General features: G+C 33.6%; 1 protein-coding gene across 1 annotated transcript in view; it reads right to left on the reverse strand.

Annotated features, from left to right (window-relative positions):
* The window catches only part of LOC132543590 (EF-hand calcium-binding domain-containing protein 6-like), a 38006-nt gene that overhangs the window by 6932 nt on the left and 3273 nt on the right, over positions 1–27801 (reverse strand). The window contains exons 4-8 of the mRNA XM_060207105.1: positions 27690–27713; positions 22951–23085; positions 22200–22451; positions 18965–19132; positions 16290–16529 (exon numbers count right to left, since the gene is read on the reverse strand). Of these exons, the coding sequence (XP_060063088.1) occupies positions 16290–16529; positions 18965–19132; positions 22200–22451; positions 22951–23085; positions 27690–27713 (819 nt within the window). The remainder of the gene's footprint in view (positions 1–16289; positions 16530–18964; positions 19133–22199; positions 22452–22950; positions 23086–27689; positions 27714–27801) is intronic.

Here is a 27801-nt window from a genome sequence, read left to right on the forward strand (position 1 = left end):
CACACATGCATGCATGTTACAGACAACACGTGCATTATACTAACTACATCGACATACATACGTGTATCTTACACCTTGCAGCACTGTATACGTATCTCACCATATCCATTAATGCTAATTGATTTATGACATATAAGTATATTTCCAGGCGATTTTCATTATTTCTTATAAACTCTCGATAATGGAAAATTAATGATAATCATTATGGACGGATAGTAATGACTGTAGTTCAGTATAGTGCAATCTACCTGATTATTCAATAATTGAAATTCTCGTTCTGTCAAAAACCTTGAATTGGTCCCAGTTATTGGCAATATTGTATATTTATTTAATCAAGATGGCTACTGTTTCCTTTGTGATCTATTTTTTTCGATCCCTTTTATATCTTTTTTTTCCATCCATTATGTTGTCAAGGTATTTACATGTCCACTACATAACACTGTCATACATCCGTCACAATTCTTTAAATAAACATAGACACGTAATGGAAGGCAGAAAGCATGTGATGGTGTTCGAAAGTAATATGCTTGATATCTAAACGGTATTGATATCATCAACGAATATTTCACCAGAAAGTTTCACCAATCCTTACACTAACAGTTCGATTGCACTCAATAAATATACATCTGATATTATTATATTTAACATTTGTAATCTGGATATAAAGGTTACGAACAGTGCTGTAGAAAGTACTTTGTAGCAGATTTAACACACTTCTTTGTCTGTGGGCTTTAGACCTAAAACAATTTAATCATGTTGTGTCACTTTTAATTAATTCAACCTTATTGAAATCTGTTCACGGATTCGAAGACAATGCGTGCACCATGTAGGTTTCACTAATGTGCTTCAGATATGACCTTAATGCATGTTTCATTAAAATTAATTAATTCATCTTTAATGTGATTTATGTCGTAGCTTTTACCGACTGTCATAATTAACTCCTTGATGTTACAAATACGTCAATTTGGGGTCATTTGACACATAGAACACAGAGTTATAGCGTATATAATTGTAAGTGATACAAATCTTAAAAGTGCAAATGAATGCTTTTCGATTACCTGATATTTGTTCTTCAGAAAGTCTGTCAACCTAAAACGAAAAAAAGTTAGATTATAAATGTTTTGTACGATACGCAAACCACGCTACGAGACAATTTACAGAATACTTCGTTCTCTACAGGCGCTGCCCTCTTTACCGACAAAAATCTCGATTTCTAAACAGCATAGATGATGTATACATTGTACAACACATTTGTATGTAGTAGCGTGTGGGTTCTGTGTATCAACACCCTCGGTATAGATACGTTAGGTACTGAGATAGAAGCAAATTTGTTTACCTGTACAAGTATATAGGTCAGACGTAAATATTGGATTTATAAAAGATAGAGACTGTAAGAAATACTCGTGAATGAAATCAAGACTCATTAAAATTCTAAGTAACTTACCATGATGTCTCGTGCAACAAGGTATATATCCTCACCGGGTTGTTCTTCCTAAACACGCCTATGCTATGACAAACTGGGATGAATTCCTCACATCCGGTAAACTTTTAAGAGGGGTAATTGTAGCCGTGCTCTCAACACACATGTGATTTACACACACGTGTTAAACGATACCTTAGTCACTCTCTATACAGGTAGGCTGTATATTTACCTTGTAAGTGTGTGTAGTGGGTGTTTGATGTTAGTGGTGTTTATAGTAGATGTCAAATAGGGATTTCCCGAGGCAAACATTTATCTCTTAATGAGAACAACCACTCAGTCGAAAGGAAACAATTGTATTATGTTATTGTCTGTTTATTGTTTCCATCATAATATATATTTATATATACACATTTTAATTGAATTTTTCCTACATCAATACATTAGTTAAACATTTGTAATAAGATGTATATGCATGCAATAATAAAGATCGGTAGTAATTTTTTCTCCTTTTTTCTTTACCAAGACATCAAAAAATGCAATTTCTTTAGAATTAATTTGAATGGTGAATTTGATGCCTGGGTCCAGTGAGTTCAGTAGGTTGTTGATTGTTGTTACTCGTTCATTATCATAAATCCATATGATGAAACAATCATCTAAAAATCTCTTCCAGTTGTTTACTGGCGAAATTCGTTGTTCCATATTTCCTCTGATTTATTATGCTGAAGTGTTTCTAGGTATCCCAGTGTGAGGGTTGCGTATGTCGCTGCCATCATGGTAACCATTGTGGTTCCTTTTATTTGTAGAAAGTGTTCGCCATTAAATGTAAATGTGTTATTTTTCAGAATAATTTCTCTTGCTTCTAGAATACAATTTTTCGTAAACCGACTGTTAATTTTGTCCGGGCATCTTTCCATCCAATAGTTTATTGCTTTTAGTCCAAGTTCGGCAGTAATATTAGTGTATAAATTGACTACATCTAGAGTTACCAGTTCGGCAGTAATATTGGTGTATAAATTGACTACATCTAGAGTTACCAGTTCGGCGGTAATATTGGTGTATAAATTGACTTCATCTAGAGTTACCAGTTCGGCAGTAATATTGGTGTATAAATTGACTACATCTAGAGTTACCAGTTCGGCAGTAGAATTGGTGTATAAATTGACTACATCTAGAGTTACCAGTTCGGCAGTAGTATTGGTGTATAAATTGACTACATCTAGAGTTACCAGTTCGGCAGTAGTATTGGTGTATAAATTGACTACATCTAGAGTTACAAGTTCGGCAGTAATATTGGTGTATAAATTGACTACATCTAGAGTTACAAGTTCGGCAGTAATATTGGTGTATAAATTGACTACATCTAGAGTTACCAGTTCGGCAGTAGTATTGGTGTATAAATTGACTACATCTAGAGTTACCAGTTCGGCAGTAATATTGGTGTATAAATTGACTACATCTAGAGTTACCAGTTCGGCAGTAATATTGGTGTATAAATTGACTACATCTAGAGTTACCAGTTCGGCAGTAATATTGGTGTATACATTGACTACATCTAGAGTTACCAGTTCGGCAGTAATATTGGTGTATAAATTGACTACATCTAGAGTTACCAGTTCGGTATTTGCGTGAACCATTCAGTCTGGAAGATGCGAGAGGAAATCTAGATTATCCCTTACAAAGCTATTGACTTCTGTGCATATTGGTTTTAGTAATATGTCCACAAGGTTGCCAAACCTTTGGGTCGGTGCGTTTGGTCCACCAAAAAATTGAGAAAAAGAATTTCAAACTATTACCATTCTATAAATTATTTTCACAAAGTACTATCGAAAGAAAAGAAAAAGAAGAACATTTCATTAAGACTTTAAAGCCAAAATTAAACAGGCTACTGTAAGCACAATTATCTCCCGTTTCTATGACGTCACAATGTATGATCACGTCATAGATTGTAACCATGTAGGTAACCATGTAAGCCTGACAGTACATGATGTAAAGCGTCTGAAGATTAATACATGAAAGCGCTCATGCTTTACACTTAAATGCACATCGTGTTTCTGATTATTATTCTCATATATTGAACCGGACACTGAGCTGTTGATATTTTCATTATATATATATATATAAATTTTTGTTTCTATGTTATCCATGAATTAAATCCTATATGTGCAGTTGTTACGTTTGTCGTGTTGCATACCAATAATGGTTTAATTAATGATAACTCACTATATGTCTGGATAAGTATGTGCACATATCAGTCTTGATTAGTAAAATGATCTCAGATATTACAACGTAAACATAGAAAAATATAAAGTGCAGAAGTAAAAGAAGTGATTAAAAATGAATGCCATGGACGGAACATAAAAAGTTAAAGACTAAACCGAGTAATCTAGAAGGGTGACTATTGATTGTATCACTTGTAATGCATACATTCAACAAACGTCCTAATAACAAGGTCAAATCTGAAGATCTCTGGCCTTGTATGCTATTGTATATAAGCTCAACAAACGATGTTTTAACCATGTCAGATCTGAAGATCTCATTCTGAAGATCTCGGGCCTTGTGTGATATTGTAAATAATCTATATTGTGTATAGACGTTTTCCAAAGGGAACGCCAGTATAACCGAGAAGGACTCTTTAAATAGAAAAAATCATTAGGTTAGGAAGCAGATAATTGTGAATAGGGATTGAATGAGACAAGTTGGAAATTAGAGACTGTGTATAGTTGTATCAGTTGCATGATTTGGAGATGGACCGAATCCAGTGTGAGATAGAAATCTTTATTTAAAAAAAAATCAGGAATAAAAAGAAAGAAAACACCGTCTTAGACAAAAAGCAAATCGGATACGACTGTGACAGGATCAATAAAATGATATATATTTATGTATTTACACGAAGGAGGGAAAACATGTTCCGAAATGACAGGCGTCTTCTGCTTCGCCGACAACGACCGGTTTCATATTGCAAAAAAAAAAAAATAAAAATAAATAAATAAATTTCTAAAATAGATTATTATGATGACTGTAAAACTTCCCCATAATCTTCATCAAAATGAACAAAAGAAAGATATACACGGAAATCCATGAAACAGAAGTACGATCAAGTGCTCCGGGATGGTAAGTGTTCTTTACATCAGCGACGACAAATGCCGTGTAAATCCAGGTCGAGATGTAACCTTTCCAAATGAGAACAGTGTCAAAAACAAGTTTCTGTATATATCTTTCTATACAACAAAGCAAACCAGCACAGTTACATCTGGCACAGTTTTATCATTTCACGAACAGTCTATTGTTAACACTCATATAAGATCATTTAACAATTTAACAATAAAACCTTCATGCAAATAATTCGACAGTTGGAGTATTCTCTCTCTGCCAATGAAATATGAACGAATTTCTGTGTATTAATTTCCTTGTTGCAAGATTGGATAGTCTCTCATCACTGCATTATTGCTCTCCATCGATGGTATCGTGTTGGTGATCTTCATCTCATCGACATGCCTTATTGAATATTATAGAGATATTTCTCTATGATGTCTGAAATCTTATGTCCACAGCATTTCATTACACGCTTTTACGATGTTTAACAAAGCAACGTAGTGTATTTATCAAACGAAAGTTTTATGACATGTTAAAGGGAGATAACCCGTTTGTCTCTGTAAGGATATAGTATCATCAAAATACTATAGGATATAAGTAATGTTTCCTTTAATCGAAAACGTTCTGTGGTTTGGTCAGCAAGGTGACGAATTCTGAAAATCAAGATATATCGATATGAACAAAAAATATTATAAAACAAATAAGAAATCTAGTATGTCCATTTCTTAGCAAACGATTCCATGTGCTTATGTTTGTTTTTTTTAAATTATATATTAGTATACACCAAATTAACAAAAGATAAATCATAAACCACTTTCCTTCAGATATTGTATCTTTTTATCAGAGGTTAAAGCCATGAAAAATTATGAAGTTTTATCCAGTTTTAATCAATGGTTTTCAGATTGTTAAAACGTACCCTCAAAGTCGATGTAACCATCGGCATCTAAATCGGCCTCGCGCACTATTTCCTTGGCGTCATCAATGGTGTAACCTAGTTGTTTCTGTAGTTCATCAGCGGAGATACGACCGTCTCCGTTAATGTCAAAATGATTAAATGCTGCTCGAAGTTCATCTCTACAGTCAATCTTTTCCAACTCTTTCAAAAGTTTGACAAATTCGGGAAATTCTATCTTACCACTTCCTGTAAAATCCAAACATATAATCTAGACAGGTCGAGCAGGGTTTAACGAAAAACGGAAAAGGCTTTGGGATCGGATGTTGGTCCGTCATTTTTCTTAAATTCGGAAGTTATTTAAGAAATGAGAAATCATTTCTCCTAAACAATTTTTTTATGTGAAGGATCCATGAATTTCAAAATGTAGAGAGCATTTTGTCGATATGACGTTGATTTAATTTCCAATTAGAAAAAAAATGTAATCTGTTTTCACAACGAAAAAGTGGTATTAAAACTACATATTTTCACCAACAAAATATCACGGCAAAGCACAACTCATTCAAAATAGTGAAACATTGAAAAATATGTAAAAACATGAGTACACCACCAAAAATGAAAATAACGCACGTGATTTTTAAACGTTTGTAGAAAAGGTTCATAAGCCTACCGTCTTTATCAGCTTCCTTGATCATTTCCGCTATCTCGGTATCCGTAGGGTTCATCCCCGCAAGCCTCAGGGCATCCCCGAGCTCGGTATGAGAGATAGATTTACTATTGTCCTTGTCGAAATATTCAAAAGCATCTGTACAAAAATAGAATACCATAGAACGTTCAACCTATGTTTATGGTGATTTAACATTTCTAGCAGCGATGACTATTGTGAATGAGGAGGTTTTTTTAAAACAATTATATATATATATATATATATTCTCCCCCGAAAAAAAGAAACCATTTCTTAATCAATACAATGCATCTCAGTAAAAACCCAACATAATATGTTATAAGGATCATGGATTTTTTCCCAGTAGTATATGTGCTGTATGCCTTTAGGGACGACAGTAAATACTAATTGTAAGACATCCAACGAATCCTAGTGACTTATCTGTCAGGGTATCAGATAAAAGGTCAGGTAATTTCTGCTTTATGTTCTATACATCTCCATGACGTTTCAGGCCAATTAAATACAGGACGTGTGAACACATTCCTATAGCAGAGTAAACATATATTGTGTACTGTATTGAAGATCATTTGACACCACTTATTGTTTATAAGAAATGTACATCGGTTTGTATAGCGGTAGTCGACCTTCGAGAAATTCAATATTTATATACAGGTTTAAAGCAATCCATGAGAGAATAGAAACGGGACATTATAATCATTTATAACAATAAAGCATTTCAACTTCGTCCAAAAGTATATATTCTCTTCAGATATACCTAAACGTTTGCTTATTGATATCTTCGTATGCAGTAATTTTTACTATTGCGGTAAAAATGACAATAAATGAATGAGTTATTTGGAAGATAATGAGATCGTTTAACTAAATTCAAATGACAATAACCGATACTTACGAATGATGTCTGTTTCACTTAGATTTGCCTGTAAATAAGATACGACAAATGGGGAATTAATATGATTTAATAATTACAAGTTATATTAAAACACTTGATACTATACACTGAACAAATTAGAAGAAATATGGCGAAATATTCTTAAAGATTCATGTAAATAACACATTTTAAAACTATATGGAATTCGATACTGTAGAGTCAAATGATAACTTAAATTGCACCGTACAGCCGTTTTGTCCTCTAGAAGTCATCAGTAATGCTTCGGTCCTAAATCTTAAAACCAAGAGATAACTGAGATGAAAATCTAAACTGAACGAAAAAACTTTATACTTATGTGCACTTGCCTCTTATTTCAATAAGTTTCGCAATTTTCATTTATCTGATAATTTGCGAACCGTGCCAATATTCTAACTAACTAAAACCTTATCTAATATTCCAAATACACAGCTAAAACATGGCAATTCTTTTCAATACCAGCCTCACAAATGATTCCAAATGTAATAAATATCAGAGAAAGTAAATCATATTGTTTTGTTCATGATCTCAGCATTCAATAGTTTATTATCCAATATATTTAAATTAATCATTGATATGAAATTGAAAATTATCTTGAAATTTCAGAACGTACTTACCAGATTGTGTGAGTTGTACCGTATCTTTCTACATGTGGGTTGTTGTAGTCGACAGAACGGTGTCATAGAAAAATATAGACCCCTAACAGGTAACCCCCTCTTATCGGCCAGGTAATTTAAAAATACTTTATTTTAATGACCTCACAAAAATAATTCTTTTTTATAAAATCGATTTCAATAAAGCATCACATGATCTTTTCTTTTTCTCAAATTTGATAACTTTACAAAAATCTAGAAATACTTTTTTTCTCGATACCCGGATTAGATCTTCAGATCGATATGACTTCCTGTCGCCTGTTGAAATAATGTCTTCTATTTGCAAATATCGATGTTAAATGTAAGATTCACGTTTGGAATGACATATCTGAATGCAGATTAGTCATAAGGTTGATAAGGTTAAACTAATATCTTTTGAATAAAATATTGATTTCCATTTTCATTTCATAACTTTCGACGTAATACAGTAAGATTTGGTAATTTTTTCCATGTGCTGAGTTTTCATCCAACACCGTTTACCGTTTAAATGTTTACATTTCTGTATTCACTACCAGGCCAATCACTGTGAGGTGGTAAGCTAGCCCTTTAGCTGGACATTTAAAAGGTCGATTCAATAATCTAGTCTAAACGGATAATGTTTATACATAGACTTGAATAGTTTTCCGCTTTCTGATCGATTGGAAAATCACCACTACCGTAACCTCACGATATTATCATCATCGATCTGTAGTCACATGGTTGCTACGTCGTTTCTTATAGTATATTTGCAAAAGTGTTACGTATTTAAAAGTTGTATTGTTCCTGACAATAAAAATATTTTCCGAAAAAGATACGGAGAATGAACTCGATCTCCTATGATACGCCACTCTTTCAATGTAGGCTGGTATACCATACTCTCAGCATTTTATTTTCATATTTTCATGATTTTCCAAAAAAAAAAAAAAAAAAACATTATCCTGTAAACACGTGATTTCGAGTGAAAATAAAGCCAAATAGCTGTTTTCCTGTTGAACAACGCCAACTATCTGGTGACACTCACACATCTATGATCAGATGTTTTAAGAGCCGAGTAGACTTGAGTGCATTGTTACCATTCTGTTATATTTTTCTATAATAGTTTTACCATCTCGTCATATTCTTGTCTGCTTTCGTTTACATTGGATTAAAGCAAAGCTGAAAAAGAAAGTCAATTCCTTATTATCTCGTACACTACAAAGTGGGTGCTAGCTCGCTTAATATTGCTCATTTCTTTGATTAAGGCAACAGTGACCTTATCGAAATGTCAAACTAAACTTCTACTACTATTAGTTGTGTTCCGGAAAATATTCCATAGTGAGTTGAACATTCCACGTGCTCGATGCTCGGTAATATGACTAATTAAATTGGCACTCAGTTTGAAGCCGAACTTGGATGAAATTGCAGATACCCTGAATAAGGATTTTACTGACATTTCTGTATTACTTCATTGGAATTCTGTAACATTTTACTCTGGTGACAAAAAAAAATATAAGCTATATCACACATGATTTTATTCAACAAAACAATTATGATATAAATAGAGTTTCATTCTCCAGTTGATAACTCCAGTCCAATCCAGTTGTTCTGCTTTGCCCTATCCTGTCTAACCAAATCATCTTGCCAAATCAAAAGGGCCTGTTTCCAGTAATGTTAATTCTCCATAGGAGCCTGCCCCCGTATATTTTTTTATCTAGCTCAACTACTGTTTTTTTCTTTTCCGAAAAAATAATTTTACACCTTTCCGACACCCAGATTTCATAATTTCAGTGAAAATGTATTTTTATAAAGTTGTCAATTTCAGCATCAAAACATATGTTCGTAAATAAAAGAAGGTTATCTCGAAATTGTAATTCGCAACATAGTATAAATTTCTTTTGATAAATATTTCCAAAACATCGTGTTTATTCATAAAACATAAAAAAATTATTCTCGGATGAAAATGCACTTGCAGAGACACAATAATGAAGAAAAATGCCATAAATTTGCAATTTTCTCCCGTTATATAGTTTTGGATGCAAATTTCCATCAAAAAATCGGATAGAGCTTTACTTGTTTCATATGTGTACCAAACATCAGCTAATTCCATGTGGTGGAACGTTCTCATATCGCCGCCTGAATGTGGTTGTAAATTGAAAGAAAAGGGGAAATGAGTAACAACCTTGTCTGAAACCCTATTATATAGCTTATTATATACAAACTTTTATATTGAATATCAGGGCGGATATTTTCATGACAGTTTTATGATGTGTAACGACTAAATAAATAGTATCGATATAAAGATTTACACTGAGGACACCCTGATACATGAATACTGTTCTATCTCAAGCTGTCCTCTTCTGAATTTTCTGATCGTGTGGCCTTGTACATTTATCCGTATCTTCTTGTCTTTGTCTATACGTTTACGAAATCATTCACTCGACGCTAGCTATTCTTGTCTCAATTTCCTTGTTTTATTGTCCCATCTCCAAAGCGTTGTGGCTCTGTCAGGGTTGGGACCCTGACTTGTCCCACTTTCTTTGTGCCTGCCGACCACGCCACATCGAATAGATAGATTATCCATATGAAATACTTTATTTTGTTCTAAGTAATCAATCAATTCTGCGCTTTTTGGAGGTATTGAATGTGATTTATTATATTGTCTTGTTATTTTGTGTAATTAGTTGTTCGTTATTTATCATACATTTTCGCATAATTGTACCAAACTACTAAGTATTAGCTGTTTACAGCAATCATCCGTGGCTTGCTATTTTGTTACTTTATCGACGCTTCATAAACCAATCGTTATTGTTTCAAGATGGAGGGTTAATGTGTTGGAGAAGAGTGTCAAGTATACTTCAAGAAACGTAGTGGCAATAAGAACAGAAGTGCACGCAATGTAAATAGTCCACAATGTAAATGGCTCCTAGATACACTGGTGCAACAAGGATTGATGTCAGCAAAGGAACAAGCATTTATTTGCCAGAAGTGCTACATGAAGTATCTTCGGAACAAAAATCAGAATGAACCTGAACCCGAGCAGAACCAGGAAATAGAGGAAATCATTAATGACCTCCTAGAGGTGTTGCACGTCCTTTCACAGAACCAGTCTGCGTTTACAATAAGCTTTTCTTCTCTTGATGACTCGGCATGCATGGCCTGGACAGGTTGGTCCAAAGATCAGTTCCTCGAAATCCACTCGCACTGTTCCCCATATCTTTCATCTGGTATATATACCAAGACTACACACGATGCTCTATTACTGTTCTGGGTAAAACCGAAAACCGACATTTCCTGGAGTCAGTGTTCTTCTCTTTTTGGAATTTCCAAGTCAAGTGTGTCCAAAACTGTCCACTCCATAGTACAGGCATTAGACACATCGATAGATCCACAATTTCTAGGTCCGGATCACTTGACAAGAGAACAATTGCTCGGGCACAATACTGTCTTTTCAGAAGCATTTTTTGGAGGTAAAGCCACTGCCATATTAGATGGCACCTATATTTATATCCAGAAAAGCTCCGACCACAAGCTCCAGAGAATGTCCTACTGTGGCCAGAAGAAGAGAAACTATGTCAAATTCATGAGCATCGCCTTACCAGATGGCTACATTCTGGACACCGTAGGACCATTCACTGGCAGCGAAAATGATGCTACAATTACAAAAAAGTCATGGACAAGCTAGTTACTTGGCTACAACCAGACGACAACGTTGTCGTTGACCGAGGTTTTAGAGATGTCCTACCAGTTCTCGAAGCCTTTGGCCTCAATGCTAGCATGCCGTCATACCTGAAACCCGGTCAAAGTCAACATTCTGACGTCCAAGCAAATCTTGACAGAACTATCACCAAATCGAGGTGGATTGTGGAATCCTATCATGGTCGTCTGAAACACTGGACGTTCTTCCGAACGCAATTGGTGTCTAACAGCTTTATCAATGTCATTGAGGCTTTGCTTCGAACCGTCACAGCCTGTCTGAATGGTATTAGAGGACCGATCTACCAGAGATCTCCAGAGAGAGATGCCAAAGATAGGCTAATGGCTGAACGTATGAAGGACCGTTTGACAACACCGAATGGTTTAGCTCAGAGAGTCAAGATAGATCCGGATCTATCTAGACGGGCAAGGTCCGAGTTTGTCAAGATGGATGCATCTTCCGTACTGTTTCCCCGTCTCAATCTTGATTACTTGAGAACCATTACGTGTGGAACGTATCAGATATCTCTGGCTCCTGGTTACATCGCCGAACATTTAAGTGATGACGGAGACTATGAGGTGTGGCTTTACCAGCACTCCCCGACCTTCTCCGATATCAAATACATTCTCGACACAAAAGTCAAACGAAATATAACTTTTGGATACGGTTCACCGTTTCACCCGATGTTGAGGCCCCAATAAAGGACTACTACTGCCAGTGCTCAGTTGGAGAGAGAACTATGGGAATGTGTGCGCACATCTCCAGTATCTTGTACTACCTTGGGTATTACAGGACGCTGGAAAACCCTCGACCATTACAACCACAGGTAAAGAAATTCCGACAAAACTTGAAATAGTTTTCCATGCGGCAACGGAGTGTATATGTCGAAAGTATGTTTGGGGCTCGATATGAAAGATCCCCGTCACCATGTGACTAACCAAACTTATAAATATAGGTATTATACAATCGCCCGTAGCTATGAACACTCCCGTAAATGCGAAAACCAACCAAAATCATAAGGAACACGTTTTGTTTGTTGTTCTGTATATTTGTCAGCCAATGTCTTCAACCACGGGGACTTGTGAAGCAGCCATCTTGGATTTTTTTATGAAAAAGTGTTTCTCTCTCCTTTTTTTATATCTGTGTACACATTCTCAACATACCGAGCAAATACTCTCGTTTTTTGTTAATTATCTAAAGAAAGTCGAAAATCGGCAATTCAACCATAGGCTAATTCAACCCAACATTTGAAAATGTTCCACCACTGACATTTTGATGATTTTTCCTCTCATCAATAGCATATCACGTACTATTTAATAAGATAAAAATTGGTTTGCATCCAACGCCCATAAAAGGGTGTATTCTCTAAAAAACAATTCAATTATTGACTTGAATTAGTTTCAAAGACTGGAAGAGTTTCCTCCCTTCATTCATTATTCTTTATTTGCTTCCTTTTTTATCTATCGCTTTAGGACGCTAGTGGAGGAACGGGTATGGACTATTGTTTTGGTATATATAAGTGCAACTTGCTGACCTGCAATATAAGTTTTAGTTTTCCTCAGTATTTTGTAAGTAGAAAAAGTACAAAATAACAAAACAAGGTGATAAACTTTTCCTTTTCTCGCGGGAGTGATAATGGTGTATTTTTTCTCTCACAGTTACCTCCCTTATGAGAACGAACCACAAATGTTGTTATGGAGTTACCTTTATTCAACTTTCATTTGATTACGTTGATTTACGACTACATGTATTGCTATCAGGATGGACTTTTTATTTATTTTGTTTTTTTTTTTACGTTCGAACGGAGTTTACTTACGTATATATATTTGTTCTTGATATACTTTGCTTTTTGTTGCATAGTCATGGTCAATCGTCTTTTAGACGACCGTGCAGTATCTCGTGAGGAAATTCTATATTACCAATGAGTTAATCAATAATTAGATAAAACATTACGTCAGTGTACAATGACGCATTTCTACGGCCCTGTCGCCAATATCCTGCCTTTCCTAGGTCGATGGAGGAGATCAACATCTGAGTTCGGACTATATATACAAAGATATATACAGATAATGAGTACTATCAATATATCGACAACAAAGGTCAGAGGTCAATATTGATATCACCCCATGCTTTATTTTGCACATGTACATATGATATGGACACAAAATCGAAATTACTTTAATCACACAACAGTATGGATTTTAAATCGTCTGCTTTATTAGTAAATCGTATAAATAATAAAAAAAGTATTTCATCTTTATCTGTATTTAAGGATTGTCTATTATGTTGCTTGCGTGGACTGATAACGGGACAAGCCTCAATAAAATGAAGAGCACTGCCAACAGTTATTAACCAGTTAATACAGTCCTTATATTCACAATAGTCGTTTTAACAAGCATATCACTTTCAGTTGATCCCATGGTACAATATGGTGTCACTTTGTGACATTGTTACAATTACCGGACATGTGTACACCCAAACGGAATAGCATTCATTACCACGCAACAAATATATAGTTCCAAAACCTCATTTAATCAGTATACTGCTGATATGCTAGTTTCGAAAATTTTAAAATTTGACTTTCATTTTCAATGAACGAGGAACAATTTTTTTCATCATTAAAATTGGAATTAAAAATACATTGATGAAAGTAAAATGAAACAATGACCTCATTTTGAAATGTAAGGCTTTAGTGAGAGTAGAAACGCAACTTAGAGTGCGTCACATTGCATTGTGAAAGCACTTTCATGGCATCGGGTAGAACATCTACATGATAAGTTTGTAGAACATCATGATATTTATAATAAAAGATGTTACAATAGTAGAAACTAATACCTAATACCTAATAAAGATATACAACAAAGGAATGACGAAGAGAAATTAAACCAGCATCTAAATTATAATTATATCAATCATAATTGTAAACTGTTATATGCATCACTGTCTTCCTAGTCAGCATGTAAAATTTCTAATTCATTAGATATTTACCATATTTAACTCATATATCAGTACACAAGTGTGTGTATACGTCTTCTGTTACACAGAAGTAAAACAATAGTTATATATTTCAACTTCCTTAATATAAATTACATATCTTTACACAATTATACACGTTCTCAAGTACACTATTATTTTCTCTGAAGTAAATATATATATACATAATTGTACCATGTTTAATAATAAGTCTACGAGGGATTAAAGGGAGATAATTACATTATCTGACCCTCGTTTGGGGTTTTTGTGGTCAATTATTCACATTGAGTAACGTCTAGGCAAGTTTATAATAATATAATTGCATGTTACTGTTCAAAATATTCAAAAGGATAATGAACGGAAAATTACAAACATTAATGATATAAAACCTAACTAGTCTAAAACTTCAGCATGATTATATATTTAAAAATTCATTGATATCATTGAAATAAATTATAAATAACTATTTGAACTAATATGGAAACATATATATCCAGACATTTGGAAAGTTCGTTTTGCAGTATTCAGTGGTATCAAAACTTTGGTATAAAGCGAGTGATTCAAATTTACACAAAAACTTAATAATTGTTAAATTATTGTACAATGCGAGACAATATGTTAACAAATACAAACTCTTACATAAGACAAAACATAGGATTTATGTGGCATGGAAACGAATTAAGTCTGTCTATCCATATCAGGAATATTTTGTAAAAACACAGAGCAAAGTACCAATAATTTCGAAACATCAATTGTGTTTTCAAATTAGCACTCTCCTTCCTTATATTAGCTGAGAAATGGTTGAATCCCCGCTGCAAAGGAAGTAAATTTCAGACCATGGAGACCGGGGATGAATTGATGATTGGCACATTTTCGAACCGTCTTTATTTCATAGTCATAATCCGCACGAACTCTGGAATGGAATGCGAAAAAGTTTACAAGATTAAGAAAACTGGTATCAGTATCTAATAAAACAATAGAAATTGGAAACACTGATGAAAATTACAGCGCCCAGAATACAATTAAAATATGGAAATTTCTAGCAAAAAAGGAAAAAAAGTCTCCCTGAGTCAATAAAAAGGACTATATAGGGTCTTTCCTTGGATTGGTGACCACTAACATATTGTTGTGTGCTGCGTAAGCGTTCAAATGCCAGCAGGGATAAGTAAAAGTAAAATGTGCATAAACAAAAACAATATCGGAACAACTTGACGGAATCATTATTCAACACAATGACAACGACAAATGAACAAAGCGTTAATTTTACACGGAGACCTTTAAACAAGAACAATGAGATAAGGTTTTCATGCAAGGGTAGACGTGTTCTGTTTCAACCTTAACCCCACCACCATGTAAATGTGAACCACCAGATATGTTGATGACATCATTAAAACGATAATATGACTTCCCCATGATCTTCATCAACCTGCATCTCTCGCAAGCATTTGCTGTGAATTTGTCGGCCAGATGCCGATCACTTGCACGAAGATCGTGATAATGGACACCGTAAGTTAGGTATGTTGCTATCCAGAAATGCAAAATTCACCTCAGAGAAAATAATACTATCACGACTGTCATACTGCTCGGTGGAAATTTCGTCCGGCCTGTTAGTTTCGTTGTACGAAAAGATTGAAGCAAGGAGAATGAGCGTTGTCGTGCTCTATATTTTCAATTATGGTAGATATATATCATAAACACGGTCAATGAAGATCCTGACAAAACGTCATCAATATTATCGCCCGTTGGAAAGACAGAAATTTAAAAAAGATTTTTTTATCAAAATGTACTATCCTGATTATGGAGGTAGAAATCTTTATCTACATAGCAGATATGGCAGAAACACTGATGCTATAGAACATATTTCAATCAATTTGAAGACATATAAAATGTACAATTTGGTATTATCGTTTACTCAAAACGTTACACTCCTTATCGAATCTAATGATTAATCTAGACCTGAAGAATCAGCTGAAAAGCGGCTTTATCACTACACAAAATAACATACATTACACACCTTTGAAATCCACACGACCATCGCCATTTACATCGGCTTCCTTCATCAGAAACTTAACATCCTCGTCACTAAGCTTCTCTCCCAGTTTATTCATCACGTGACGTAATGATGACGCGCTGATGTAGCCATCACCGTCTACGTCGAACACCTCAAATGCACACCTTAACTCTGCTTCTTCTTTCCAGTCTTCCGTCGGTTTCATCATCCTTAGGAAGTCTGTGTAATTTATTTTCCCTTGACCTTGATCAAGAAAAATATTCACGTATTGCATATACAACATATTAAACACAGCAAAATTTTCCAAAAACCTACTAAACATTAAAGCGAAATTACTAAGCATATATCAAATGTAGGTCACTCTGACCTACATTTTAACCTTTGACCTATATAGAAGAAAGCTTTTGTCCGAGCTCTATGTTCTACACTTCTTGTCACACTAGCAGTGTGTCGTGTTTCAAACGTAGGTCACTCCCACCTATATTTTTACCTTTGACCTACATCAAAGAAACATTTTCCCACACTACCGGTCACTATGATTCCATACTTATAGAACGGTGTCACCGTTGTAAGGCGGTGTGTCTGTAGGTGACCGTGATTCGCAAAATAGCCTTCTTTATCATTATGATTATGAAATTACAAAATAAAAACCAATATGAATGTGAAATTGAGGGGATGTGACAGGTTTCACATCAGACATTTGACGCGGGGATTTACTGATCATAATTGGTCGTCTATCATGACGATATCAATGATGGCGATATATTGTCATAAAAGAAACATCTACCGACTTTGTAAACGTAGCCAAATGTACACAACACGATGAAACATGAAAACAAAGTACCATGATGATAGAGTATTTGTTTATGCCTTACTATGTTTAAACAACTGTAGGCTCCCAATATTTACAGAACAGCCTTAAGTCGTACGAGTGTATCCTATTACTCTATTCCAATGCTAATAAATCATATGTGATGGTGATCGTCTTTAAATATATATGATGTATACAGACACACAGCCCAATGATCTGTTTTGAACAAGCAGTATTACGAACTCCATGGAAAATTGCGAAAACGAAGTAGTATAGATTTGTTATGAAACATATACAAAAAGTTGTTATTAGAAATCATTACATTTATGTTAATGTAAAACCCATTATGACGTTTTCCATAATGCATATAGGTTTTGTTTACATAGCTTTTACAAAGCAACAGAACGATCACCATAAGCAAACTTTCGTGATGATAATAAGTGCACTATTTCTATGTACTGTAAATCATTAATTTTTGTGGGCGGAGGGGGCGTTTCTGTTAATTTCGTTGATACTCTAAAGAAAAGAATTTATTTGTCCGCACTAAAATTAGTGTACGTAGATTTATTGAGCTATGTTTATTTATGAAATCAAGTGTTCGTGATAGACTCATTCTTTGACAAAAATTGAGGACCACGAAAACATATGATTTTTACAGTATACAAACTGTTCAAGTTTAATCCCTTCTTGTATTTACGGACACTTTGCCCGATCAATACACGCGTGTCTGTTCTTTTGCAAGATAAAAAGTGATTCCATTATCAATTAGAATATAAATTTTACCTGTCACAAATGTTCTGATATTGACAAACAAACCTATGTTATTCCGATTTTCTGAGCTCACGGAAATCCCTTTCATTTCAGATACTCTATCCTCAAGTACTTTAAAGTCGTAATTTATTACTCTGAACCGTGTATCGATAAGCCGTGTCCTTGAATACGATTTACGACTCAGTAAAACGTCTGTTTATCTGATCTCAAATATCACTTAGCAAATACATGAATAAGACACTTTTTCTTCCCTATACCACGTACTCTAGCTTACCTCATGGTAGGGTTTCCATGATGGAGTTTTATTTTAAAAAATGGTAAAGAAATGTGCAGTAGTTACCACTTAGCGTTGATCAAGTACTGTAGTTCATAAAAATAATGTTTAATTTTCATCAGGTGCTGTAGTGTACTGGATATATCTTATAAAGTGAACACGTATTTACAAACCGGCAAACACGATTCATGTAATGAAAGTAAGATATTAAAAATAAGATATGCTCTTGAATTTTAAAGGAAAAATAAATATTTGGCAGAGAAAAAACTATTTCAAATTAAATAAATGCTTACTCTTTACGAAAAGCGAGCATTTTTATTTCTGAAATACAAGAGTATATGAGATAGATTTCTATCTATATTTTTGTCTTTTTATATTTTACTATAGATATTCATAATGATTAAAACCACACTCAACTTATTTACTTTCTAACATGTTATTTAAATTGTTCTAATAGATTTACGCTTCATAGTGATCTCATTAAAAAAAGGCCACACCCTAGTAAATGGCATGAATTAATACAAAATAAATTGTTAGACATTGGCCAGACCATGAATGCATCACACAACTCTTTCACCATTCTAGGATTTGTCAGTTATGTTCAGAGACTTGGTTGTTGAAACCTAGGAGACGACAGATAGAACCATCAAATGTGGTCGAAATGAATGTCAAAATCAGATTGAAAGGAAACCTTACCCAAACATTCACTAACTTTTATACATTTCAACATTGACTGATTTGAAAGAACATCAGGTGTATCTGTATATATATTTTTTCGTGCTACAAATCGAATTAATTAAACATGGCAAAACATTTGCCTACCTGACGTATCCACCTCGTTCACCATATCATCAAGCTCCTGGTCCGTTGGATTGTGTCCAAGAGTCCTCATTAGTGTTCCCAGTTCCTTTGTGGAAATAATGCCATCGTTGTCTCGATCAAACAGACTGAACGCCTCCTGGTACTCTTCATAATAATGTTTAGACATTTCTGTTCGTAAAAAAGTCTAAAATCTTTCTAATGGTTCTCGGTGATAAGCTACACGTTTCATACAAACTTATTGCCACTTTCGTTAGTAATCCAAAACGCGAGAAATTCTATGGAGATGTCATATACCTGAATCTATCATTTAAAACCTCTAAAGTGTGTATATTAGACCACATAGAATTGGAAAATCACCATTAGTTCACCAGTCATACAGAATATAAATTGGCGACAAGATTTATGTCGTAAGATCATTCGTTTTAACTAATGATCACAGGCTTTATATTTAACCTGAATCTCATCAGAATGGATTTATACTCTCCATTTGTGTATTTAAAGCAACGCTTTCCACCAATACCCTATGGCATAAAGGCATCATAGTGCATATTGTATCGGTTTTGTCCAGTTTCTATAATATAGAAATATATACCTTGTACAGATTTAAAATTAATTACCTTCCTTAAAGTCCATGGTGGGCACGGCTTAGGATTATTTTTCTTATCACTTCACACAGTGACGGAACACATACAACCATACAAATGGAATAATTTTCAGGTTCAAATTTAAAATTCAATTACTTTTTATACATCCTTCCGTCTGATCGGATCCGTATAGATCCCACTCCTCTGTCATGCTATGATAATGTTTTGTAGGTTCGGAATGCAAGAGTTTCAAGAGTTGTTGAGACGTTCCTTGTATCCGGGAATACCAAACGCTTTCCTATACGTCGTCTCGACTACTTGGGAAACGTGTAAGAGCTCTGAACTTTCATATTGAACGCACTGTCAGCTTAACCATATCATTTGCAAACATTCCAATAATGTTTTTCTTCTACTATAAATACATGTCAAAATCAATTATGAATTGATTATTAAATATTTTCTTATGTCCAAGTAAATTACCTCCTTTTTATGTTTTTATTTAGATACAATATAAATACAGAGGATGAATATCAATGTTTTATTTGCATGTGAAAGTTGACAATGCTTTGAACATCAGTTTTGCGTCTGTGGTTTTCGTTTGCTAGTCGTTGTTGTAAACTAAGAGTATGTGTACATTAGAAATAATCTGTCGTGAGGAGGAAGTGCGATTGGTTATAATAAGCCAAATTTGCTTGATATATCAACATGTTTCTTTCTGTTAAAAGCCTACATTCATTGTACATTTGTTTAAAAGCAAGTAATTGGTGTATTTAGATAGATCTGATGGTGATTGCATGTTTGAAAGTCCGGTCTGTTGACATGTTCATGTGTATCGAATGTCACGTAAGTGAACTATCTCCTAACGTTATTGGCGAACGCAACCTTGTCTCGAATTGTAAACACAAAATGCGAAGGTAAATATTGTCTAAGGTGACTGCAATATACATTTTTCGGTGGCTTTTAAAAAATATGATTGGATTCATAAATGGAACAAGGTATTACAGCTGAAAGGTTTTCACTGTCGACGTCTCTCTAGCATGGCTATGATAACTAGAATATTAATTTTGGTGCTTTGTCCATGAAACCATTGTTTGCGTACTTATTTATGTCAATATATTTGAACAATGAATTTACTTTGTCATTACATTTCAGAATACATAAACATTTATGTAGATTGAATTAATCCGTTAGTTTGTAAACATTGACAAACATCACAACATCGACGGAGACCATTGAAATAATACAAGTGGCCCGTACTAATATATACACAGTACAGCCGTAAAAGCACTTAGATATGATAACAAAGATTTTATGTTTGATAGCTCGCATTATCGTAATCGCGTATGTTCGTGGTAGGTTTAGGGTCAGAGCTATACATAAAGTCATTCTAAAGTTTGAATTGCTTCCATTTTATATATAAATAACTCGGGTCTTCACCTGATGTAACGTAGAAGAACGTTCTATTTACTGAAGAATCACAGCCATTAAATGTTAATATAATTTCTTTGCCAGTATCAACCTCTTTTAAAGACACATTCATACTGAATACTAAGGTTGCAGTGACAACAATACAATTTAAGAACAAAATTGAAAGAAAATAAATCACAACAGATTCGTACGCTTGTAAACATTCGGATCTTTTTACGATACCGCCTCTCCCAATAAAATACACAGTGGCAGGTCAGGCCGGTTGTGAATCGTGTTGATGAAATTATCTCCTCTTCTTCATTACACCATACCAAGAATATCTATTTCTCGGCCATCATTTTGACGAATTCTGTAAAATATAACAATGTCTTATTCAAATTTAGGGCGAAAGTATTTTCACGCTATATGCATCATGCAAACAACAGTTATGGATGTCATATATAATTGGTTTATTAAAAAAAATGTTTAAAAAATGACATTATCAACATTTTTTAATGCGGTCTTATGACAATTGTAACTACGTATGTACGTATATGACACATCAAGAAAATACCAACATGGCAACATGGTCCGAACTCAAATCTTATCGAGTTAAGGCAAAACATGAACAAAAGAATGATTTACATGGAGACTCCTAAATAACTACAAGGAGAATAAGACCAGATGTTCCGGGAGAGTAATCGTCTTCTGCTTCATCGACGACACCTGCCTTGTGAAACTTGATCAATCCAAGTAAGTAACGTCACGTGATAATGTGATAATGGGAACAGGCAATGGAATATTGGATAAATTGTGAGATGTAAATACCATAGGTTGCAGATGCAGGGATATTGCTATCCAGAAATGGAAAATTTACAATAGGGAAATTTAAGTCATCCTGTTTATCATACAGCTTGATGGAAACTGCCCATGTTGCTTCTATTGTAGGTAAAGATCGACATAAGCAGCTGATGTAGAAGAGTCTGTTCTATCTTTGATTTCCATTTCTGGTTGCTATATGCGATGTATGTAGTCAATACATTTCTTGTTAAGTATAGCCAAGTAGTCATCAATATATATGACAGTATATTGTGATATTAAATAAATAAGTTGAAAAAATAGATGCTCTAGGTGGCAGTAAATCTGCCCAAAGCAACGAAATCTTGCGTAAATAAAAATTATAAGTAAAAATATATCCATTGCTAAAAAAAATGTATGCAATATGCATTAAAATGAATAAATAATTAAGAACCCACCATCATAATTCACTTGACCATCGCCGTCCGTATCTGCTTCTTGTATCATTTCTTCGACCTCTTCCTCTGTTAGTTTCTCGCCGAAGCCTGTCATGAGCTGTCGCAGTTCCTCTGCACTTATGTATCCATTTCCATCCTGATCAAATATTCCAAAAGCCTGTTTAATTTCATCTTCTGTGTCAGTCTCGCTCCTGCTTGACAGCATCGTTAAAAACTCGTGGAACTCAATGGTGCCGTTGCCTGTTATTTGATAGAAAAACAGGAACAATTGACCCTGAACTGAATATACTGGATTATGTTGTATATGAGGTTGACGCAAAGCACATCCTAGATTAGAAATGGAAGCAATGTCGCGAAAGGAAAAGTGTGGTTCATATGTTCATATTTGTTCACTAATGAATTATAATATCTTTACCAAACTACCGGAAAGCGAAATGGACACGGAATGTCTAATCCCAGTTGAAGCAATGACCTGCTTTGGTCCAGCATCCATCCATGTCATTTTTTAAAGCTGACAATTGTGCTGGAACGGTAGAACCAGGAAATGTTTGGCAGGATTAAAGTTTCATTCGGGATGGTTTTTAATATGTACATACAGATTATTACTAAGGAAAACATGACATCGTAACAGCAAGACAATAGTACCAGCATGGTAAAGAAATCCACATCATTACACCTTAATAGCAACGTCATGTGTCTTAAACACACCTAGGATCACAATTTTTTTATTTTAAGTTACCGTCTACGTCCATTTTGCCCATCATGTTAAGAAGTTCCTGTTCTGTTGCGTTCTGTCCAAGTGACTTCATCACTGCCCCTAACTCGTTTGCTGTAATGACGCCATTCCCGTCCCGGTCAAACAAGTTGAAAGCGTCTCTGCACTCTAGAGTTTAAAGTGAATTGGGTTATATGATTTATTAAAAAATAAGTTGAGATGTAATGTGCGTTTAAAATAACAATAAGTTACCATCCAATGGCTATAGATAGGAATAACCTGATCTATGGTCATGAAATATCAAATCTCTCTTGGTTTCGTAATAAACATAAACAGTAATCAAATATATATGTCTAAATATGTTTTTAAATAAATCAAACTGAATATTATTACAGACAAACCTCGTTATCTTGAACTAATTAACCGTTAATTCGAATTATTTCGTCAGTCCCGGCTAAATGTTACAATAAACATTCAAAATCATTTAAATCGAATCCTCCGATAACTCAAAGTTTCCCACAGAACTGCTGATTTCAAAATAGTGAGGTTCAATTGTACGTTATCGTTCATCAAGATAAATCATCACGCTTCACACGCAATTCACGCAAGTCGTTAATTACTAAAAATTAATTAAATAAATTAAGAAATACCATGATTTATATGCTAAGAAAATATAAATGTAGAATTAAATTATTTCCATATACATACTTCAAATTAACATAAATGCGATACATTTTAAGCCATTAAAACAGTTTTGACTGTAGAATCTAAGCTTTCAATATATATAAGAGAGGAAAACTGGAAACAATATTCCTCAAAAGTCAAACGCAGAGAGAGAAGATAACAAACCATAATGATAATTAAAAAGGATTTTACGGAAGATTTATCAGGATAGGAAATTACGAACTAACGAAGATAATAGTAGCGTGAACATGAAATCCAAACAACAGATAACAGATTAAAGAAACAAGTGAAATAGACACCAACAGGTGGGTAAACACATATACAATATGAGAAAGAACAAAACAATTTAAACTGAAGGTATCAGGAACGAGAAATTGAAATAATGGGAAAAGACATATGTATGCACATCAAAGTATAGGATAACGATTAAAAATATCGAGAAAAAAACAAAAGCAAAAAAATAAATGAATACAAAAAACAAAAAATTCCACAAAAACAAAATCAAAGAAATAGAAAAGGGAAAATAGAAAGTAAAATACAAGACGACGCGTACAGAAAAATATAAGAAATATGACAAGGACGTCAAGGGGAGGATTGTAACAGGATCCGTAAGGAATGAAAGTAGTCAATCAATGAAATATAAAAAAGCAAAAACTAATGAGTCAATTTGTGTTAGACATATCTATATGCGTAATTTACAAACCTCAGTTCACGGAGGTAAAGCGATTATTATAAATATACATATAATGTTTATGAAACATATTATAAATGTACATATTATGTTTGTGAAGCATATAAGAAAAATACTGTTAGCCGTAAAGCAGCGCCAATCACATACCCGTTAATTCGTCCTGTGGCATCCATTTGTGCATCCTTGACTGAAGAAAACAATTTTAATGTTTACTTTACAATAATTCCACGATGTACTTTTTCATATTACTTTCCTTATGAATTAAACAATGAAAACGTCAAAAAGTGAACGTTGATTAAGAAACTGCCAGAAGTGGAAGGGAATAAACAGATCAAATTAACAAGAGGTCGTATCTCATCAACAGACATGATACATTGTCATCATATAGCTGTCGACAATACCAAAATACACATTTTATTCTGCTGGATAAATTATTAGTGTAACTTATTTGAAAATGGCTAAATCGGCAAGATAGTTTTTGTAATGGCCAAAGAAAACAATCTGGAGAAAATGTTTCAGATAATTGTCAGTAAGATCATGACTAGAGGCAGGTGTTTCATACTTACCTTATCTTTTAAAATAAATTAAAGTCATAGATGAAAGAGACTAGTGCTAGAAGATAACAAATTGACAACAATTTACTTACCATTATGTACCGTCAACTTTCCAAGTCTATGTCTCGCTCATCGACTGACACCAGTGTATAATCTTACTTGTAATTTGTCTAATTAATTCCATCAATGTCGTAAATATTCAGAAAAGACTATTTTATCTTATAATCGTAATGAAAAGAAACACATATCCGTCATGAATCTTTACGCCCCACGAACTAGTCGCAATATTCTAGCTGCCGTGAGCTTTAGTTGCACCCTTTGTCGTCTATTCTGGTCACAAATTAATTTGTGTTTGTATGAAACTCTACAAAGATTGACTAATTTTCAATAAATCAAAATCTAAAAATGTGACTTGATATGTAAACATCTTATTTTGTTCTTAAATATCAATTTATTGCCTTGTCAAGATGTTGATTGCTCTCTAGCGTGATGGAATAACACTATCTTTATATTGGTCATGGTTCAAAGAAATTTTATTGATCAAACAAAACCAAATATGTTACAGAGCAGAGCGTTTTTGGAGCATCATATATTGATGGAGCGCACAATTTGAATACATTTTTGAATCGTTCAGGTTAGATATTATCATAAACCAGATTGACACAATTTGTTCAGTCATGTAGGTCTCATTTGAACAAACATAATTATGTTTTTTAAAAACGTAGCAGGTCCGGAAAACACTCAGTTGGGTTCAATTACATGTTTGACAAGCCTTTAAATGAAACGTAAGACAAACATTGAAAATTTTGTATAATTTATTACATTCATAGAGAAATGTGTTGTAAATTCGATGAAAACGTCACATTACACTGATTGCAAAAACACTCGCAGCTCAACAACATGGGGCTTGAAAAACGTAAGACTGTTTTGATTTTTTTTAATAATCCTATTTCTTTATTTGCAACTAAATGCATGTTTAAATCAAATCAGAAAAGGCTAATTTCTAAGTGTAAAATGATGCAAATAATATTGATGTGATGATATATCACTCTGATCTTATAGAAAGAATGACATAACGGCTGATTATATCTTAAACATCCATATGATAAACTATATTGATTTGTTAATTTTGTGTGCAGGGTAGAAAAGAGCATGTTAAATAAACAATAATAAGAATATAATTGTGATGTCATCATACTTTGGGCTCTAGTTGTGCTGTATAGATATTTACACGGTTCGGAATATGTCTAGTTAATTGATATCATTAAGAAATTATTCAATGTTGAAAATTAAAAAAATTATTTATGGGATAATGCACTTCGCCATATGGTTTAAGATAATCATTTTGAGCAGTTTTGATTTCAGTTACCATCTGAGTTTGCAAACTTTTGGCACCTAGCATCACTTACCAGTCCGAGTATCATTCTTTATAATTCTTTCTAATTTATTTATTTAGTGTAATACTCATCATATATTTCATCTCATTGCATGCGTTTCTTGAACCTAAAATTGAAAAACAGATATCGGAAAAAACATTTTTACATTTAAAAGCTAAAGGGAGTTAACTCTATTTGTCGATTTTGCTTTTAAGATCTGTGGCCGCATTATCAATTGTCAATTAATATAAATTATTACAGCATGGCTTCTTTTGATTATCTTAAATGCTACTAGTATTACGATCAAAATGTGAAATCAACGCTTCTTTTTTCATTCTTAACATACCATTATGATTTTTCATTACTTATCTAAGCTGCTATACCTTTCATTCGGTTGCTCATTAATATTGGTAAGATAAGGTTATTAAGACACCAGGAATGTTAATGAAGTCTCATTGCTGTTTAGAATATAACCATTTATATATACATAAACAATAAACATGAAATTGGTAGCTAAACTGAGAAAACAAATGTGTAAAGTCCTTTTGTAGGTGTAGATTTTATATTCTTGGTGTCAACAATTATTCACATTGTGCCGTCGCTACCAAATGGCTACTCTGTCCAACTCCTTCGGACGACTGTAATAAATAAATTAATAAGAAATGGATATTATATGAGAAATATAAAGGTATCAAAAACACATCAACATATTTATTTGTGTTCTTAAAATCAATGTTTTCTATGGATGTAATAAGTTTATATATGTGATAGCGCTTTCTGTTTGATTGCAGTTTCAATGTCATTATCAATCGTCTTTAAATCAGACTTTGAATCCTCATCAAATATTCTGACATTGAAATTTATCGCCATTGTATATTCTCATTTTGAAAGAAGTGTCAAACATTATATGTAAAATATGAAATTTAAACATCAGTTATTAAACATCAATGATAAAGAAGACTTTATTTATCTGATATTGATTTATCCTGTAAGTTCTAATTCCAAATCATCCATAGATACTTACTAAGTGATATATGAGTAAGTAGAATAAAGACAGGTGACAATACGTACAGTCGAAAGTATTCCCAAAACAATAGCGTAATGCAAACTTTGACGTCATATTTTCGCATGCAAATATTTTTTTCTAGCATACGTTTATCAGATACAATATTTGATCAAATATATTAAAGTCCATTCACTCCGTCCTTTTAATATACACACACATATATATATGTGTGTGTATTTCTGTTTTTGATTTTGCAGGAAGACGTTTGATTATATGAATTTATGTAAATAAAAAAATATGTATACATTGTTATGATATACCAAAATGAACTCGGGTGGAAAATTCGGGGAAATGAGATTTTATTGATATGTGGAATGCATTTTGAAAAACAGTCATTGATTAAAATTTGCGAAAACTTCTTTAGTCTATACTTGTGTATGCGGTGAATATACATACCGTCATCATCTGTACAAATTCTGAAAACAAAATTAATTCAGTAAACATAATATTGATTCAATTTTTAAAACATTATCAAAATGAAACAGATTTTAATTGATATATACC

The sequence above is a fragment of the Ylistrum balloti genome, unplaced genomic scaffold (assembly GCF_031769215.1).
Source record: "Ylistrum balloti isolate Yb309-2 unplaced genomic scaffold, AGI_CSIRO_Ybal_v1 Utg369758, whole genome shotgun sequence".
In the NCBI taxonomy this organism is placed as follows: Eukaryota; Metazoa; Mollusca; class Bivalvia; order Pectinida; family Pectinidae; genus Ylistrum; species Ylistrum balloti.